Source organism: Nerophis ophidion, linkage group LG12 (genome assembly GCF_033978795.1).
Source record: "Nerophis ophidion isolate RoL-2023_Sa linkage group LG12, RoL_Noph_v1.0, whole genome shotgun sequence".
NCBI classification, from domain to species: Eukaryota; Metazoa; Chordata; class Actinopteri; order Syngnathiformes; family Syngnathidae; genus Nerophis; species Nerophis ophidion.
Window position 1 is genome coordinate 10,359,089 of NC_084622.1, and position 18,751 is coordinate 10,377,839.

An 18,751-nucleotide genomic window follows, 5' to 3' on the forward strand; every position below is an offset into this window, starting at 1 on the left:
GGTCTTACTTAAAAATGCACGCGTTTAGTTGTGTTCAGTGTTAAAAAAAAAATATATATATATTATATGGCTCTTACGGAAATACATTTTAAAATATTTGGCTTTTTGGCTCTCTCAGCCAAAAAGGTTCCCGACCCCTGCTATGGGATGACGTAAGAGGAAACGTGACCCCGGAAGTAAATGGGGGGGTTTGGCGTGACAGCTCCCATTACTTCACATCAAATATTCCACAAAAAAAAATATTTTTGGTGAAAGATTTTGCGAATTTGGTAAATAAATAACCAAAAAATGTATATTTTGTTGTTTTCTTACTGTACCGAAAATGAACCGAACCGTGACCTCTAAACAGAGGTACGTACCGAACCGAAATGTTTGTGTACCGTTACACCCCTAAGAGCAATTGATATTGAACTCTGTTGAAACTTATTGGATATGTCATCTTCATTCAAGTCCAATGGCATTTAATATTTTCAACGCTGCATTGAGTATTTCTCACCACTGCATAAAAGTTCACGGCAGTAAAAGCAAAAGCTTCGGGGTGTCGTTGGCAAGGCGGCCCTTGCAAACTGCACATTGTGCATTCAACTGCAGAACCGAGTGTCGGGCCCTTTGTGCTTCGGACTGCCAGTAAGATGCCTGATCCATTTACTCCAGTGCCTGAGAGGCGTGGACGTGTATTTTTAGCACTTCTGCTGTCATTTTTTTTTTTTTTCCACAGGACCTTAAGAAGCCAGTCAAGTTTGATTTTAAAGATTGGATTTCATTGCTGGCACTCTGTAAAAATCCACAGATTAATCACATTATAATGATTATGCTTTTTGTGTTGCGATCCGTGACTCGGATCTTCACATATTATTGTTTATTTTTCCATCTTTGTTCTTATTCTCCGTTTGATCCGTTTATTTCCCGTTTGGTCCATCACCATGGTTACTTATTCGTTTCAGCTGTTACTCCCGGTTCCTGCACACCTGTTCTCTGTTAATCACCTTCCCTTTATAAGCCTTCCTCTTTTCATTCTTCTGCCTGGGACTCTATTTTGTTTTCACACAACGGTACGTCTGCTTTGCACTTTTGCTTACATGCAATTCCTGTAGTATTCTCACGAGCTCTCACGCTGTGCAATTTTATTCATTCTTAGCTCTCATGCTAAATGTTTTGTTTTCCCCTTTGTGTGCCTATGTGCCAGTTTAATTTACTATTTGTTTATCCTAGCTTTCATTCTAGCGTCTTTTGTTTGCCTTTCCTCAGCTCCAGTATTTTTGTTTTCTAGCACCTTTTGTTATTCAAATAAATAGTTAAACCGTACCTTTGCTGTGTTCTATTTCGACGCATCCTCGAGGGAATCGAACCCGGCACCACGATGCCGAACAGACGTAACATTTGTTTGTGATTAATCTGCCTTAATTGATGTCTCATACATCGGAAAAGCAACATATTTAGCATCCTAGTAGATAGGTTTCAAACTCTGGCCCGCCGTGTAATTTCATTTGAACCTTGAAAAAGATATCAAATGAACATTAGAGCTGGCCCGCCGGTATTATACACCGCATTCACCGCGAATACTCATACTTGCCAACCCTCCCGATTTTCCCGAGAGAGTTAGTGCTGCAAGGGGTTCTGGGTATATGTTCCGTTGTGTTATGGTGCAGATGTTTTCCCCTGAGGGTGGCTGTATAAACAACTTTAACACTGTTACAAATATGCAGCACATTTTGAACCCACACCGAACACGAATGACAAAACACATTTCGGGGAGAACATCTGCACCGTAACACAACGGAACATATACCCAGAACCCCTTGCAGCACTAATTCTTCCGGGACGCTACAATATATACCAGTGGTCCCCAACCTTTTTGTATCCGCGGACCGGTCAACGCTTAATAATTTGTCCCAGGGGTGGGGGGGAACCTTTTTTTTTTTTTTTTCTTTTTTTTTCTTTCTTTGTCATGAAAAAGGGACATTTCTGTCATGCAAAAGGTAGGTTTTTGTGGTTAGTGCACTAATTGTAAGTGTATATTGTGTTTTTTATGTTGATTTAATACAACATTTTAAAAAATTAAAAATATTTTCATTTTTTATTTTATTAATTTAATTTTTTTCGAAATAAAAATTAATAAAAAATTATTCTGCGGCCCGGTACCAATCGGTTGGGGACCACTGATATACACTACCTCCTACCCATCCCCCCCCCCCACACTTCAATCGTGGAAATCGGGAGAATGGTTGCCCCCGAGAGATTTTCAGGAGGGGCACTGAACTTCGGGAGTCTCCCGGGAAAATCGGGAGGGTTGGCAAGTATGAGTATTATCGGTGATTTTGTCATTCTTGTTTGGTGTGGCTTCACAGTGTGGCGCATATTTGTAACAGTGTTAAAGTTGTTTTACGGCCACCCACAGTGTGACCTGTATGGCTGTTGACCAAGTATGCATATATGTATATATATATATATATATATTAGGGATGACCCGATCCAGGTTTTTCACTTCCGATCCGATACCGATATTTTTTTTGCACTTCCGATCCGATATTGATACTGGCCTATCTGAGCATGTATTAAAGTTTGAGGTTATTTAGCCTACTTAGTTGTCAGTTTCATGTTTAAAATGGTTTTAGTACTCTTGATAACAACTAGCCAGCTGGATTAGGTGAGTTTAAATAATGCACAATGGTTGGTATTCAAGGATAAACACAAAGTAGAAAAACTTATACATGACAAACAGAAATTGTATTAAACCGTAAAAAAGTGAACAGTATAAAGTACAAATAATTTCTTTAAACATTATTAAAAAAAGCAAAACACAACCTGAGTGGGATAAAATGTCTATAACTCAGCATCAATACTTGCTCTTGAACAAGTGTAAACTTAAAAAAAACACACACAAAAAAAAAACTATCTACACATTCCTTACAATTGTTTGCCCCATTCAGGGGGTGGGGGAACAAACAGTTGAAGTCCAAGCATAATGGGGAGATTCTTTCTAACAAAGACGAGCACTTCAAGATGCTCAGGTGTCAGCCTGCACCTGTGTTCATCTATGATGAGTGCTAAAAAGCCTCTCACTCTTAAGAGTCATTAAAATGTCTTACAACTTTACCACCAGGCTTGACTTTATTGTGGCATGTTTTGCACTCCACCTCTTCATCTTTTTCGTTTTTTAGGGTAAAATAATCCCACACAGCTGACTGACATTTTTACCGTAACTTTTAATTCACACGGCTGTCTTAATGGTTAGAACACAGACCTGTGGATGTGTTGAAGGTGTGCGGGAAAATGCGGAACGGAGCGTAGGGAGCAGCAGAAGAGTGGAATGTATTTTTTGTAATCGGATTGTCTTTAAAAAACGGATCTGGATCGGCATTTACCCATGCCTTGCCGATACGCAATTTTTGGGCAAATATCGGCAGCCGATCCAATCCAAATATCGGATCGGGACAACCCTAATATATATATATATATATATATATATATATATATATATATATATAAATACTGTATATGTTTCAGCATGTTGAATGCATTGTTCTCCAACGTGTGTCTTACCTCTTTAACATTTGGCAGAGGGTTAAATCCACATTGATTGCACACAGTGCTTCTGCACTCGGTGCAACTGCTGTAGTTGGGCGGGGCCTTGGAGCCCACATTGAGGACGGTTTTACAGATAGCACACAAAGATTGGCCTTTCTGCAGGACGTCGCAGGGTGCTGCCTCTGCGACTTTGGCCTGTCCTGCTGACGGAACCTTGGTCTGCTCGGGGTGGAGTTTTTTCTCCTGCTCCGGTAGTTTGTTCTCCTTGGCGGGTTGCATTTTAGGAGAGACCAGTGGCGTGGAGGCCATCAGCGTCGATGCAGAACTGAATATGGAAGAACCAAATCCGAACATTTTCCCGGTCACCGACTCCTCTGCTGGCTTAGAAGCACTGAAGCCAAACAACCCCCCAGACTCCTGCTGGGGTGCAGGACTCACACTTCTTGTACTTGAAGGATGTGGTTTCTGGGAACCTGGTACTCTCTGGTTCTCCTGAGGGGTCTTTTGCGTAGAGTCTGTACCAGTATGTTTTGGACTCCCTTGGACTTTAACTTCACTTTTGGCTGGCACTTTTTCGGAAGAATGTGGGGTCTTGCTGGGTGAACCTGATACGGGCGTCTCTTTTTTGACCGGAGCAGCAGGGGATGATGGCATTTTGGATGTTGTTGGCTTTTTCATTGGTGCTTCAGCTCTCTTTATCTGGCAGGTGAGACAAAGCCACTCGGATCCCTGTACAAAAGAGAAGTAGATATCACCCATGTGTCAAACTCAAGGCCCGGGGGCCAGATCTGGCCTGTACATAATTTATTATGGCCCTCGAAGGCTTTGGAATAATATGCGTTAAAGGGGAACATTATCACCAGACCTATGTAAGCGTCAATATATACCTTGATGTTGCAGAAAAAAGACCATATATTTTTTTAACCGATTTCCGAACTCTAAATGGGTAAATTGTGGCGAATTAAACGCCTTTCTATTCTTTGCTCTCGGAGCACCTAGGTAGTCAACCGCCATTTTCTTAAACACATTATAAACATCGAGTCAAATCAGCTCTGTTATTTTCCGTTTTTTCGACTGTTTTCTCCATTTTTTCGACTGTTTTTCGTACCTTGGAGACATCATGCCTTTTTGGTGTGTTGTCGGAGGGTGTAACAACACGATCAGGGACGGATTCAAGTTGATTTACGTAGAATGTGCATCGATTAGCACGGCATGCTAATCGATGCTAACATGCTATTTAGGCTAGCTGTATGTACATTTGTAGCTATATTTGCATCCAGCGTTTCCCTGCCCACCTTTAATGCCAAACAAACACTTACCAATCGACGGATTTAAGTTGCTCCAGTGTCACAAGATGCGAAAGCCCCGATCGTTTGGTATGCACATTTTACCGGCGATGCTAAGGCAGACATGGCACAGAGATTTATGGATATCCTGCAGATGCATTTCCAACGATAAAGTCAACGAAATCACAAAGGTGAGTTTTGTTGATGTTATTGATTTTTGTGCTAATCAGACAAATTCGGTCGCGGCGTGACTGCCAGCTATTCGATGCTAACATGCTATTTAGGCTAGCTGTATATACATTTGTAGCTATATTTGCATCCAGCGTTTCCCTCCACCCACATTTAATGCCAGACAAACACTTACCAATCGGCGGATTTAAGTTGCTCAGTGTCACAAGATGTGAAAGCCCCGATCGTTTGGTCTGCACATTTTACCGGCGATGCTAAGGCAGACATGGCACAGAGATGTATGGCTATCCTGCAGATGGATTTCCAACGATAAAGTCAACGAAATCACAAAGATGAGTTTTGTTGATGTTATTGATTTATGTGCTAATGAGACATATTTGGTTGCGGCATGACTGCCAGTTAATCGATGCTAACATGCTATGTAGGCTAGCTGTATGTACATTTGTAGCTATATTTGCATCCAGCCTTTCCCTCCACCCACATTTAACGCCAAACAAACACTTACCAATCGACAGATTTAAGTTGCTCAGTGTCACAAGATGCGAAAGCCCCGATCGTTTGGTATGCACATTTTACCGGCGATGCTAAGGCAGACATGGCACAGAGATGTATGGATATCCTGCAGATGCATTTCCAACGATAAAGTCAACAAAATCACAAAGGTGAGTTTTGTTGACGTTAATGATTTTTGTGCTAATCAGACATATTTGGTCGCGGCATGACTGCCAGCTAATCGATGCTAACATGCTATTTAGGCTAGCTGTATGTACATTTGTAGCTATATTTGCATCCAACGTTTCCCTCCACCCACATTTAATGCCAAACAAACATTTACCAATCGACGGATTTAAGTTGCTCCAGTGTCACAAGATGCGAAAGCCCCGATCGTTTGGTATGCACATTTTACCGGCGATGCTAAGGCAGACATGGCACAGAGATATATGGATATCCTCCAGATGCATTTCCAACGATAAAGTCAACAAAATCACAAAGGTGAGTTTTGTTGACGTTAATGATTTTTGTGCTAATCAGACATATTTGGTCGCGGTATGACTGCCAGCTAATCGATGCTAACATGCTATTTAGGCTAGCTGTATGTACATTTGTAGCTATATTTGCATCCAGCGTTTCCCTCCACCCACATTTAATGCCAAACAAACATTTACCAATCGACGGATTTAAGTTGCTCCAGTGTCACATGATGCGAAAGCCCCGATCGTTTGGTCTGCACATTTTACCGGCGATGCTAAGGCAGACATCGCCAAATAGCGTCAATAGCTATCTCTTCAATAGCTTCAGTTTCTTCTTCAATTTCATTTTCGCTATCTGCCTCCATACTCCAACCATCCGTTTCAATACATGCGTAATCTGTTGAATCGCTTAAGCCGCTGAAATCCGAGTCTGAATCCAAGCTAATGTCGCTATATCTTGCTGTGCTATCCGCCTGGATAGCATTTATAATCACTGGATGACGTCACAGGAAAATGGATGGTGGCTTCACAGATAGCGAAAATCAGGCACTTTAAAGCCTTTTTTCGGGATATTCTATGATGGGTAAAATTTTGAAAAAAACTACGAAAAAAAGAATAAGCCACTAGGAACTGTTTTTTATTGGTTTTAACCCTTCTGAAATTGTGATAATGTTCCCCTTTAAACACAGAAAGATCCCGAGCCCGGGATTGAACTCAGGACTATTCAGGACCTTCGTATTGAGAGTTTGCATGTTCTCCCCGTGAATGCGTGGGTTCCCTCCGGGTACTCCGACTTCCTCCCACTTCCAAAGACATGCACCTGGGGATAGGTTGATTGGCAACACTAAATTGGCCCTAGTGTGTGAATGTTGTGTGTCTATCTGTGTTGGGGGGGTTAGCAAGTATGACTGGGAGAAACAAATGCGCTGTACTCCTCCCTACGTCCGTGTACCACGCCGTACAGCGGCGTTTTAAAAAGTCATACATTTTACTTTTGGAAACCGATACCGATAATTTCCGATATTACATTTTACAGCATTTATCGGCCGATAATATCGTCAGTCTAATATTATCTCTAGTCATCGAGTATTCTATCGAATATCCCGAGCGATTAATCGAGTTATCGAATAAATCCCATTTTTGCTTGAAGGGGAACATTATCACAATTTCTGAAGGGTTAAAACCAATAAAAAATCAGTTCTCAGTGGCTTATTTTATTGTTCGAAGTTTTTCTCAAAATTTTACCCATCACGCATTATCCCAAAAAACGGCTTCAAAGTGCCTGATTTTAACCGTCGTTATATCCACCCGTCTATTGTCCTGTGACGTCACAGCGTGACCACACAGAAACAAACATGGCGGATAGCACAGAAAGGTATAGCGATATTAGCTCGGATTCAGACTCGGATTTCAGTGCCGTAAGCGATTCAACAGATTACGCATGTATTGAAACGGATGGTTGGAGTGTGGAGGCAGGTAGCGAAAACGAAATTGAAGAAGAAACTGAAGCCATATCACGACAGACAGCGACATGGGAGGAAGCGAGGACGAGTTTGGCGATCGCCTTTTAACCAACAATTGGTATGTGTTTGTTTGGCATTAAATGTGGGTGGAGGGAAAAGCTGGATGCAAATATAGCTACAAATGAGGCATAATGATGCAATATGTACATACAGCTAGCCTAAATAGCATGTTAGCATCAATTAGCTTGCAGTCATGCCGTGACCAAATATGTCTGATTAGCACACTCAACATAAGTCAATAACATCAACAAAACTCACCTTTGTGCATTCATGCACAGCGTTATAAGTTTGGTGGGCAAAATGAGACAGAAAAAAAAAATGCATCTGCTTTGAGTGTCGCAGGATATCCACACATTCTTGCCATCTCTGTCGTAGCATAGCTGCCGTCGGTAAAGTGTGCGGAACAAACGAGGGACTTTCGCATCTTTTGGCCACTGTTGCAACTTAAATCCGTCTCTGTTAGTGTTGTTACACCCTCCGACAACACACCGACGAGGCATGATGTCTCCAAGGTACGGGAATACAGTCGAAAAAACGGAAAATAACAGAGCTGATTTGACTTGGTGTGTGTAATAAGATTGAGAAAATGGCGGATTGCTTCAATTGAAAGGCGTTTAAATCGTCAAATTCGCCCTTTTAGAGTTTGGAAATCGGTTAAAAAAACATATGGTCTTTTTTCTGCAACATCAAGGTATATATTGAGGCTTACATAGGTCTGGTGATAATGTTCCCCTTTAAATAATGTTTAATTACACATGTTAAGATGTGCCTTCAATTATTGCATTTGGCCTAATTGTCTTTTATTTCCTAAACACCTGTTAAAGGCCTCACCTTTTCTCCTCCAAACTGGGTATTGTGGCCAATCAGCTACATTTTTGCCTCATCTGACCACAGAACTTTCCCTTAGAAGGTCTTATCTTAGTAATGTGGTCAGTTTAAACAAAAATGGGGCAGTTTGGCCAAAATATCCAGCAATATGTTTGGAGGAGAAAAGGTGAGGCCTTTAATCCCAGGAACACCACACCTACCGTCAAGCATGGTGGTGGCAGTATTATGCTCTGGGCCTGTTTTGCTGCCGATAGAACTGGTACTTTACAGAGAGTAAAGAGCGGTGTTGTGCGGTGCAGGGGTGGGCGTATAATCTGACGTAAACACGCTGTGCAATACCTAAACGTGAGCTTTGACTACTGTTTACTGAACGAGGCAAAATGCCGTAAAAAACACTTAACGACGCCTCTCGGCAGCGAAAATTCCTCGGATATATTTTGTAATTGAATTACTCGAGGAATCGTTTCAGCTCTCGACTAGACCAGAGGTGTCAAACTCAAGGCCCGGGGGCCAGATCTGGCCCGCGACATCATTTTATCTTGCCCGCAAACACCTTGAAATATGTTTCAATAAAGTACTTCATATTTTCTTACCAAATGTAATTAATTGTTTTCATTTTGACAGAAAGAATATACATACTGCTTGAAATTGCATACCTTTTTAACTGTAATAGTATCCAATATTGCAACAAATATTACAATATATTATCATACTTTCCAAACATGGTTTTGTCTAAATAAAAATACGTTAAAATACTTAACTTTACAACAAACTACCCATCAAATTAATCAAAAATAACAATACATTTTGATATGCTCTTTACAGCAGGGGTGTCAAACTCAAATACTGAGTGGGCCAAAATTTAAAACTGAACGAAGCCGCGGGCCGAGGTTGAACAAATTAATCCTTTAAAAGGGACCCAAACAAGTTTTGCATTGAATATTGACCAAGCAAGGCTTATATAACTTTATAGTGACATGCAAAATCGAGTTTTAAATAATAATAATTAAAAAATATCAATGGCATATCAAATAAAATAAAAACACAAACTGAATGCCTCTTTTCGGCGGCGGGTTTGAGTTGGGTCGGGGTTTGGTGGTAGCTGGGGTGTATATTGTAGCGTCCCGGAAGAGTTAGTGATGCAAGGGGTTCTGGGTATTTGTTCGGTTCTGTTTATGTGGTGTTACGTTGCGGATGTTCTCCCGAAATGTGTTTGTCATTCTTGTTTGCTGTGGGTTCACAGTGTGGCGTATATTTGTAACAGTGTTAAAGTTGTTTATACGGCCACCCTCAGTGTGACCTGTATGGCTGTTGACCAAGTATGACTTGCATACACTTGTGTGTGTGTGTATGAGCCGCATATATTATGTGATTGGGCCGGCACGCTGTTTGTATGGAGGAAAAGCGGACGTGGCGGCATGTAGAGAACGCCGAAGGCAGTGCTTTTACGGCCCGCCCCCAATATTATTGTCCGGGTGGAAATCGGGAGAAATTCGAGAGGGGCACTGAACTTCGGGAGTCTCCCGGGAAAATCGGGAGGGTTTGTTACAGCGGCGGGCCAGCTCTAATGTTAATTTGATATTGCCTCAAGGGCCAAATGAAATAACATGGCGGGCCAAATTTGGCCCGCGGGCCAGAGTTTGACACCCATGCTTTACAGCATATTATTGTAAATTGAAAAAAAAAAATACCATTTTTTTTCCGTTAAAGTTCTGTTGACTGTAAAATCTACGGTTGATGTTTACAAGGGTGTATTACTGTAAATGGAAAGACGCTAACATTTGTTTTAACGGTAGAAAAACTGGCCACAAAGTTGCCAGAATAAAAAAGAAACATGCACTGTTTTTCCATGAAATAATATAATGTTGTAAAAAAACTATGTAAATCCAACACAACAATTCTGGCAACTAAGCTGTCAGCTTTTTCCGTAAAATTCCCCCAAAAAATACTGGTAGTGTTTTTCTATTTCCCGTAAAATGTTGTAAAAATGAATGAAAAAAAAAAAACACAATTTTTGCAGTAAAATTTCTTAATGTAAAGTTTTTACTGTAAAATCAACAGACTGCTTAAAACTATTTATATAATTAAAATAGAAATCCAGAGGAAAATTCATATGTTATTTATTTTTACAAGCGGCCCTCGGATGGGAGCTTTAACTGCCATGTGGCCCTCAATGAAAAACCAGTTTGACATCCCTGGACTAGACGATACATGATATTAGGTTCTGAGAATGAGAAACTATTTTAACGTTATTTCAAGTTAGGAACAACTCACAAAGCCCCAAAATGGCATTTTATGTTTGTATACGTTTATTGCGCCCACTGGTGTGTCTTATAGAGCCTGCAGGTCCCGAAACGCTCAATCAATCAATTAATCAATCAATTCCTTAATTTTTATTCTCATAATAACACTTAAGTCATATGTGTCAACAAGATTTTGTAGAATTGCAGCAGCAGAATGCATCAAATCCAGCCGCAAATGTGTACTTCCACGAAATAAAAGCATGTTTTATTGCAAGTTTATGAGTTTATGTTTTAAACTATATACAAACCCCGTTTCCATATGAGTTGGGAAATTGTGTTAAATGTAAAGATAAACGGAATACAATGATTTGCAAATCCTTTTCAACCCATATTCAGTTGAAAGCACTACAAAGACAAGATATTTGATGTTCAAACTCATAAACTTAAATTTTTTTGGCAAATAATAATTAACTTAGAATTTCATGGCTGCAACACGTGCCAAAGTAGTTGGGAAAGGGCATGTTCACTACTGTGTTACATCACCTAGTCTTTTAACAGCACTCAAACGTTTGGGAACTGAGGAAACTAATTGTTGAAGCTTTGAAAGTGAAATTATTTCTCATTCTTGTTTTATGTAGAGTGTCAGTCGTTCAACAGTCCGGGGTCTCCTCTGTCGTATTTTACGCTTCATAATGCGCCACACATTTTCGGTGGGAGACAGGTCTGGACCGCAGGAGGGCTAGGAAAGTACCTACATTCTTTTTTTTTTACAAAACCACACTGTTGTAACACGTGCTGAATGCGGCTTGGCATTGTCTTGCTGAAATAAGCAGGGGCGTCCATGGAAAAGACGTCGCTTAAGATGGCAGCATATGTTGTTCCAAAAGCTGTATGTACCTTCCAGCATTAATGGTGCCTTCACAGATGTGTAAGTGACCCATGCTTTGGGCACTAATCCACCCCCATACCATCACAGATGCTGGCTTTTGAACTTTGCGTCGATAACAGTCTGGATGGTTCGCTTCCCCTTTGGTCCGGATGACATGATGTCGAATATTTCCAAAAACAATTTTAAATGTGGACTCGTCAGACCACAGAACACTTTTCCACTTTGCATCAGTCCATCTTAGATGATCTCGAGGCCAGAGAAGCCGGCGGCGTTTCTGGATGTTGTTGATAAATGGCTTTCGCTTCGCATAGTAGAGCTTTAACTTGCACTTAAAGATGTAGCGACCAACTGCATTTAGTGACAGTGGTTTTCTGAAGTGCTCCTGAGCCCATGTGGTGATATCCTTTAGAGATTGATGTCGGTTTTTGATACAGTGCCGTCTGAGGGATCCAAGGTCACAGTCATTCAATGTTGGTTTCCGGCCATGCCGCTTACGTGGAGTGATTTCTCTAGATTCTCTAAACCTTTTGAATATATTATGGACTATAGATGTTGAAATCACTAAATTTCTTGCAATTGCATTTTGAGAAATGTTGTTCTTAAACTGTTTGACTATTTGCTCACGCAGTTGTGGACAAAGGGGTGTACCTCGCCCCATCCTTTCTTGTGAAAGGCTGAGCATTTTTGGGAAGCTGTTTTTATACCCAATCATGGCACTCACCTGTTCCCAATTAGCCTGCACACCTGTGGGATGTTCCAAATAAGTGTTTGATGAGTATTCCTCAACTTTATCAGTATTAATTGCCACCTTTCCCAACTTCTTTGTCGCGTGTTGCTGGCATCAAATACTAAAGTTAATGATTATTTGCACAAAAAAAAAATGTTTATCAGTTTGAACATCAAATATGTTGTCTTTGTAGCATATTCAACTGAATATGGGTTGAAAATGATTTGCAAATCATTGTATTCCGTTTATATTTACATCTAACACAATTTCCCAACTCATATGGAAACGAGGTTTGTAGACGATCCTGGACATACACACAGTACCGAAGCTGTGGAAATGGAGCGCCGACAAGGAGGGGACGCGGAGGTTGGCGCTGTTTGATAGCTCTTGGTTTGTCGTGCGTGCAAAGCACTTAATGTGCGGTTCCAATTCCTCGAGCACTGCCACACACATGGACTTCTGACTCCAAAAAATAAAAAATAAAAGGTTTAAGTTCTATGAGTAAAACAGCATTCCTCTAAACAAGGAATCTGTCACACACATGTTTGTAAACCTTGCTTTAAAATAGAGTGGACATGCATGTAATCACGTTTCAACAAAAATATATATTAACGTCCTTGCCTTAATATTCAGCTATTCGGCCATAATACCCAGCAATATGTTTGGAGGAGAAAAGGTGAGGCCTTTAATCCCAGGAACACCACACCTACCGTTAAGTATGGTGGTGGTAGTATTATGCTTTGGGCCTGTTTTGCTGCCAATGGAACTGGTGCTTTACAGAAAGTAAATGGGACAATGAAAAAAGAAGAATTACTTCCAAATACTTCAGGAAAAAGTACAAAACCCCGTTTCCATATGAGTTGGGAAATTGTGTTAAATGTAAATATAAACGGAATACAATGATTTGCAAATCATTTTCAACCCATATTCAGTTGAATATGCTACAAAGACAACATATTTGATGTTCAAACTGATGAAAAAAATGTGTTTTTGCAAATAATCATTAACTTTAGAATTTGATGCCAGCAACACGTGACAAAGAAATTGGGAAATGTGGCAATAAATACTGATAAAGTTGAGAAATGCTCATCAAACACTTATTTGGAACATCCCACAGGTGTGCAGGCTAATTGGGAACAGGTGGGTGCCACGATTGGGTATAAAAGCAGCTTCCATGAAATGCTAAGTATGTCACAAACAAGGATGGGGTAAGGGTCACCAATTTGTAAGCGAATTGTCGAACAGTTTTAGAACAACATTTCTTAACAAGCTATTGCAAGGAATTTAGGGATTTTACCATCTACAGTCCGTAAAATCATCAAAAGGTTCACATAATCTGGAGAAATCACTGCACGTAAGCGATGATATTACGGACATTTGATCCCTCAAGCGGTACTGCATCAAAAACTGACATCAGTGTGTAAAGGATATCACCACATGGACTCAGGAACACTTCAGAAAACCACTGTCAGTAACTACAGTTGGTCGCTACATCTGTAAGTGCAAGTTAAAACTACTATGCAAAGCCAAACCCATTCATCAACAACACCAAGGAACGCCGCTGGCTTTGCTGGGCCCGAGCTCATCTAAGATGGACTGATGCAAAGTGGAAAAGAGTTCTGTGGTCTGACGAGTCCACATTTCAAATTATATTTGGAAACTGTGGATGTGGTGTCCTCCGGAACAAAGAGGAAAATAACCAACCAGATTGTTATAGGTGCAAAGTTCAAAAGCCAGCATCTGTGATGGTATGGGGGTGTATTAGTGCCCAAGGCATGGGTAACTTACACATCTGTGAAGGAACCATTAATGCTGAAAGGTCCATACGGGTTTTGGAGCAACATATGTTGTCATCCAAGCAACGTTATCATGGACGCCCCTGCTTATTTCAGCAAGAAAATACCAAGCCACGTGTTACAACAGCGTGGTTTCGTAGTAAAAGAGTTTGGGTACTTTCCTGGCATGCCTGCAGTCCAGACCTGTCTCCCATCGAAAATGTGTGGCGCATTATGAAGCGTAAAATACAACAGCGGAGACCCCGGACTGTTGAACGACTGAAGCTCTACATAAAACAAGAATGGGAAAGAATTCCACTTTCAAAGCTTCAACAATTAGTTTCCTCAGTTCCCAAACGTTTGAGTGTTGTTAAAAGAAAAGGTGATGTAACACAGTGGTGAACATGCCCTTTCCCAACTACTTTGGCACATGTTGCAGCCATGAATTTTAGAGTTAATTATTATTTGCAAAAAAATAAAAAATAAAGTTTATGAGTTTGAACATCAAATATCGAATAGTTTGTAGAGCATTCAACTAAATATGGGTTGAAAATAATTTGCAAATCATTGTATTCCGTTTAAATTTACATCTAACAGAATTTCCCAACTCATATGGAAACAGGGTTTGTAAAATTATCAGCCCTGAGGTTGGGTCTTGGGCGCAGATGGGTGTTCCAATGACCCAAAAACACATCAAAAGTGGTAAAGGAATTGCTAAATGAGTCTAGACTTAAGGTTTTGGAATGGCCTTCCCAAAGTCATTACTTAAACATGTGGACAATGCTGAAGAAACAAGTCCAAGTCAGAAAACCAACAAATTTAGCTGAACTGCACTAATTTTGTCAAGAGGAGTGGTCAAAAATTCAAGCAGAAACTTGTGGATGGCTACCAAAAGCGCCTTATGGCAGTGAAACTTGCCAAGGGACATGTAACGAAACATTAACATTGCTGGATGTAAACTTTTGACGCAGCACATTTTGAGTAGACCCATAGTAATTTCATAAAAGAAGCAAACTTCATGAATCTTTTTTTGTGACCAACAAGTATGTGCTCCAATCACTCTATCACACAAAATAAAGAGTTTTAAAAATGATTGGAAACTCAAAATAGCTATGACATTCTGTTCTTTACAAGTGTATGTAAACTTTTGACCACGACTGTAGCTTCGAGTTGCAAGACAACCGCTTAAGGCTAACATTTTAGCTATTAAGCTTTCTGATTTTGGAGGATTTTATCAACACAAGGGGCTTTGTTCTGCAGCAAGTCTTTAATGTAATGAGACCGAAATAGATGCCACTGCAGACCGAAGCAGAAGGCACTACCGGGACACAAGCCAATGAAGGATTGCCTCAAACTGCTACTTTGTGCTAACGACAGCTGTGATTATGTGAAGCCACTGCTCGCTTATCACTACCAAACTCCCAGAGTGTTCAACAATGCCACTATTATTCACAGACACAAGGCAACATGTTATTTTTCTTGTATGTTTTTAGTTTAGAAGTGCACCAATGAGATGTTTGTGTATGTTTTTGTGTTGACATTTAAGATTGCTGTAATGTTGTTGTGTTGTTGGATAAAAATTGATTGTTGAGCCAATACCCCCAAGTTATATTGATCTCATATATATATATATATATATATATATATATATATATATATATATATATATATATATACATATATATATATATATATATATATATATATATATACAGTATATGTATATATGTGTGTATATATGTATATATACACATATATATGTATATATAATATATATGTGTGTGTGTATGTATATATATATATATATATATATATATATATATATATATATATATATATATACACATATATATATACATACACTCACATATATATATATATATATATATATATATATGTGTGTGTGTATGTATATATATATATATATATATATATATATATATGCATACAGTATATGTATATGTGTGTATATATATACATATATATGTATATATATACATATATATATACATACAGTATATGTATATGTGTGTATATATATACATATATATGTACATATATACATATATATGTATATATATATATATATACATACAGTATATGTATATATGTGTGTGCGTATATATATGTATATATATATATACATATATATATGCTTACACATATAAGTATATATACATATATATATATATATATATATATATATATATATATATATATATTGTTGATTATTATTTGCCAATTAGTCATGTTTACATTGATTCTTAAGAGAAACACAGACTTTTTGATTTGCGAGCCATGTTCAAGAACCAATTGACTTGGCAACTGGAGGTTCCACTGTACAACATGCACGTTTTAACTGGAGTACATACTAGACCAATTAAATCAGACTTACATCAGAGTCTGGCGGGCTGAAGCCACACAAGCTGCAAACTTGCGTCTTACACTGTGTGCACCTTTGATGGTTGGGCGGGTCCTTGGTGTGCACGTTTAGTTTGGTGGTCTTGCAAACTGGACAAAGTGGCTTGTTGACTAACTTCGCTTGAGACGGGGCTTCTTGCTTCCGGGCCGGCGATGGGGGCCCTGACCTCTGTGAAAGGTCGGGTGTACCGGGTCCTTTAGGCCTGGACTGTTGCTGTGCCACGGCCTTGGATGCAGCCTGCTTTGGGTCAACTTTAGGGGCGCTCTGCTGTTGCTGGGAAGGTTTAGGCGACCCCCGCTGCTGCTCTTGTCCCACCTGTGCTGCGCCGGGGATAGCATTCCCTTGTCGTGGTGCCTCGCTCTTACTCTGCTCCCGTACTCCAGGTTTGGGGGAACCTGAGCCCTTTGGCTGAGCCTCGGGTTGTTTGAGGGGTCCTCCCTGGCTCTTCTGCACGGGAGCACCCTGGTTGGATTTTAGGGGTCCCTTCTGTTGTGGCATGCTTTTGTTCGGGTCCACACCTGCCTTCAGGTCTCCACTGGGCTTGCCCCCCTGCTGCTTATCCCCTTCATCGCCAAACAGTCCAAACTTGTTAACAGCAGAGGACACAGCACTAAGCGGGTTGCCCCCACTGAGGAATTTAGAAGAAAACATCTCGCCCTCCTTATTTTCCTCTTCCTCCTCCTCCTCCTCCTCCTCGTAGGAGCTGGAGTCTACAGAGGTGTCTGAGTCAGAGGAGGAGCTGCTGTCTGTTCCCTCGCCAGGCGCTCCTGCAGAGGCCTGAGGGGGAGCTGGAGTCGGTGCTGAGGCGAGAGCATCGACAGCCCCGCTGGTGCTGCTATCTGTGCTGCTGCTGCCGCTGCTGCCGCTGCCTGGACTCTCCTCTGGCTCGCCGTCTACATTGGACCTCCTGAATGGTAGAGAGGGAGGATGGGGTGATGGGGGAGGTCGGGGTTGACAGGGAACAAGATAAGATGGAGGGATAACGAGGGAGAGAAGCAAATTAACGTCTTGTCTCGGACAAAAAGCATTGAATGACAACATGATGGCATGGTGATTAGAACATATACACCAGTGTTTTTCAACCACTAGTGTGCCGTGGGAAATTATGCAACTGCACCTAATTTATGCCAAAAATATTTTTTGCAAATCTATAATTAGAATCTGCCAATAATATGCCGTTGCTTAGTGTCTGTGCCGTGTAAAGCTCTCGTAATACTCCATGTCAGGAGGTGGCAGCATGGCTTTGCAAAAGTCCGAATGTGTCGGGTGAGACAAGGATGGTTTGTTGTGAACGTGGACCTCCACTTAACAAATTGAAAAACTTATTCAGGTGTTACCATTTAGTATTCAATTGTACGGAATATGTAAAGTACTGTGTAATCTACAAATAAAAGTCTCAATCAACTCGATATGCAGACCACAGCGGGAGGCAGGGTGCAGGTAAAAAAAGGAATGTCATGCTTAAACCCAAAATGAACGGAAGGGAAAGGAAAAGGCTACGCCAAACGAAAGTCAAACTGAACTGGCTACAAAGTAAACAGACACAGAATGCTGGACGACGGCAAAAACTTACGGCGTCCACAAAGTACATTCGTACGTGACGCGATAATCAACAAGGTCCACACAAAGAAGGATAGCAATAACGTAGATAGCCTTGTTTGCTAACACAAAGTACATTTTTTAACGTTTTCTGCTGGTGGTGTGCTTCCGGATTTTTTTTTAGGACAAAAATGTGCCTTGCCTTAAAAAAGGTTGAAAAACACTGATATACACCACGTGTCCTTTTTGTGGAGCTTTGTTAGTTGTATTGGACCATTTCACTGCAAGTTCATAGAATTCTAAATTAGGGCTGGGCGATACATCGATATCGGGTTCGTCTAAAATGACTACCGTATTTCCTTGAATTGCCGCCGGGGCGCTAATTAATTTAAAACCTCTTCTAACTCCGGCGTTCACCAAAGGCATGCGGTAAATTTAGGCCTGCGCTTATAAATTTGAGTGTGATGATTATCGGTCCTGCTAGACACCGACCTCTATTTAATAATATAACTTTAACATTTGACAACCAAATAATAAAACAAGGTGACTCTGTAAAAAATCTGGGTATTATCTTCGACCCAACTCTCTCCTTTGAGTCACACATTAAAAGCGTTACTAAAACGGCCTTCTTTCATCTCCGCAATATCGCTAAAATTCGCTCCATTTTGTCCACTAAAGACGCCGAGATCATTATCCATGCGTTTGTTACGTCTCGTCTTGATTACTGTAACGTATTATTTTCGGGTCTCCCCATGTCTAGCATTAAAAGATTACAGTTGGTACAAAATGCGGCTGCTAGACTTTTGACAAGAACAAGAAAGTTTGATCACA

General features: G+C 40.4%; 1 protein-coding gene across 1 annotated transcript in view; it reads right to left on the reverse strand.

The window, feature by feature from the left end:
- The window catches only part of pclob (piccolo presynaptic cytomatrix protein b), a 158,588-nt gene extending 141,153 nt beyond the window's left edge, over positions 1–17,435 (reverse strand). The window contains 2 exon segments of the mRNA XM_061918039.1: positions 3,544–4,257; positions 16,355–17,435. Coding sequence (XP_061774023.1) covers positions 3,544–4,257; positions 16,355–17,422 — 1,782 coding nt within the window. The 5' untranslated portion in view covers positions 17,423–17,435.
- Positions 17,436–18,751: the final 1,316 nt, after the last annotated feature.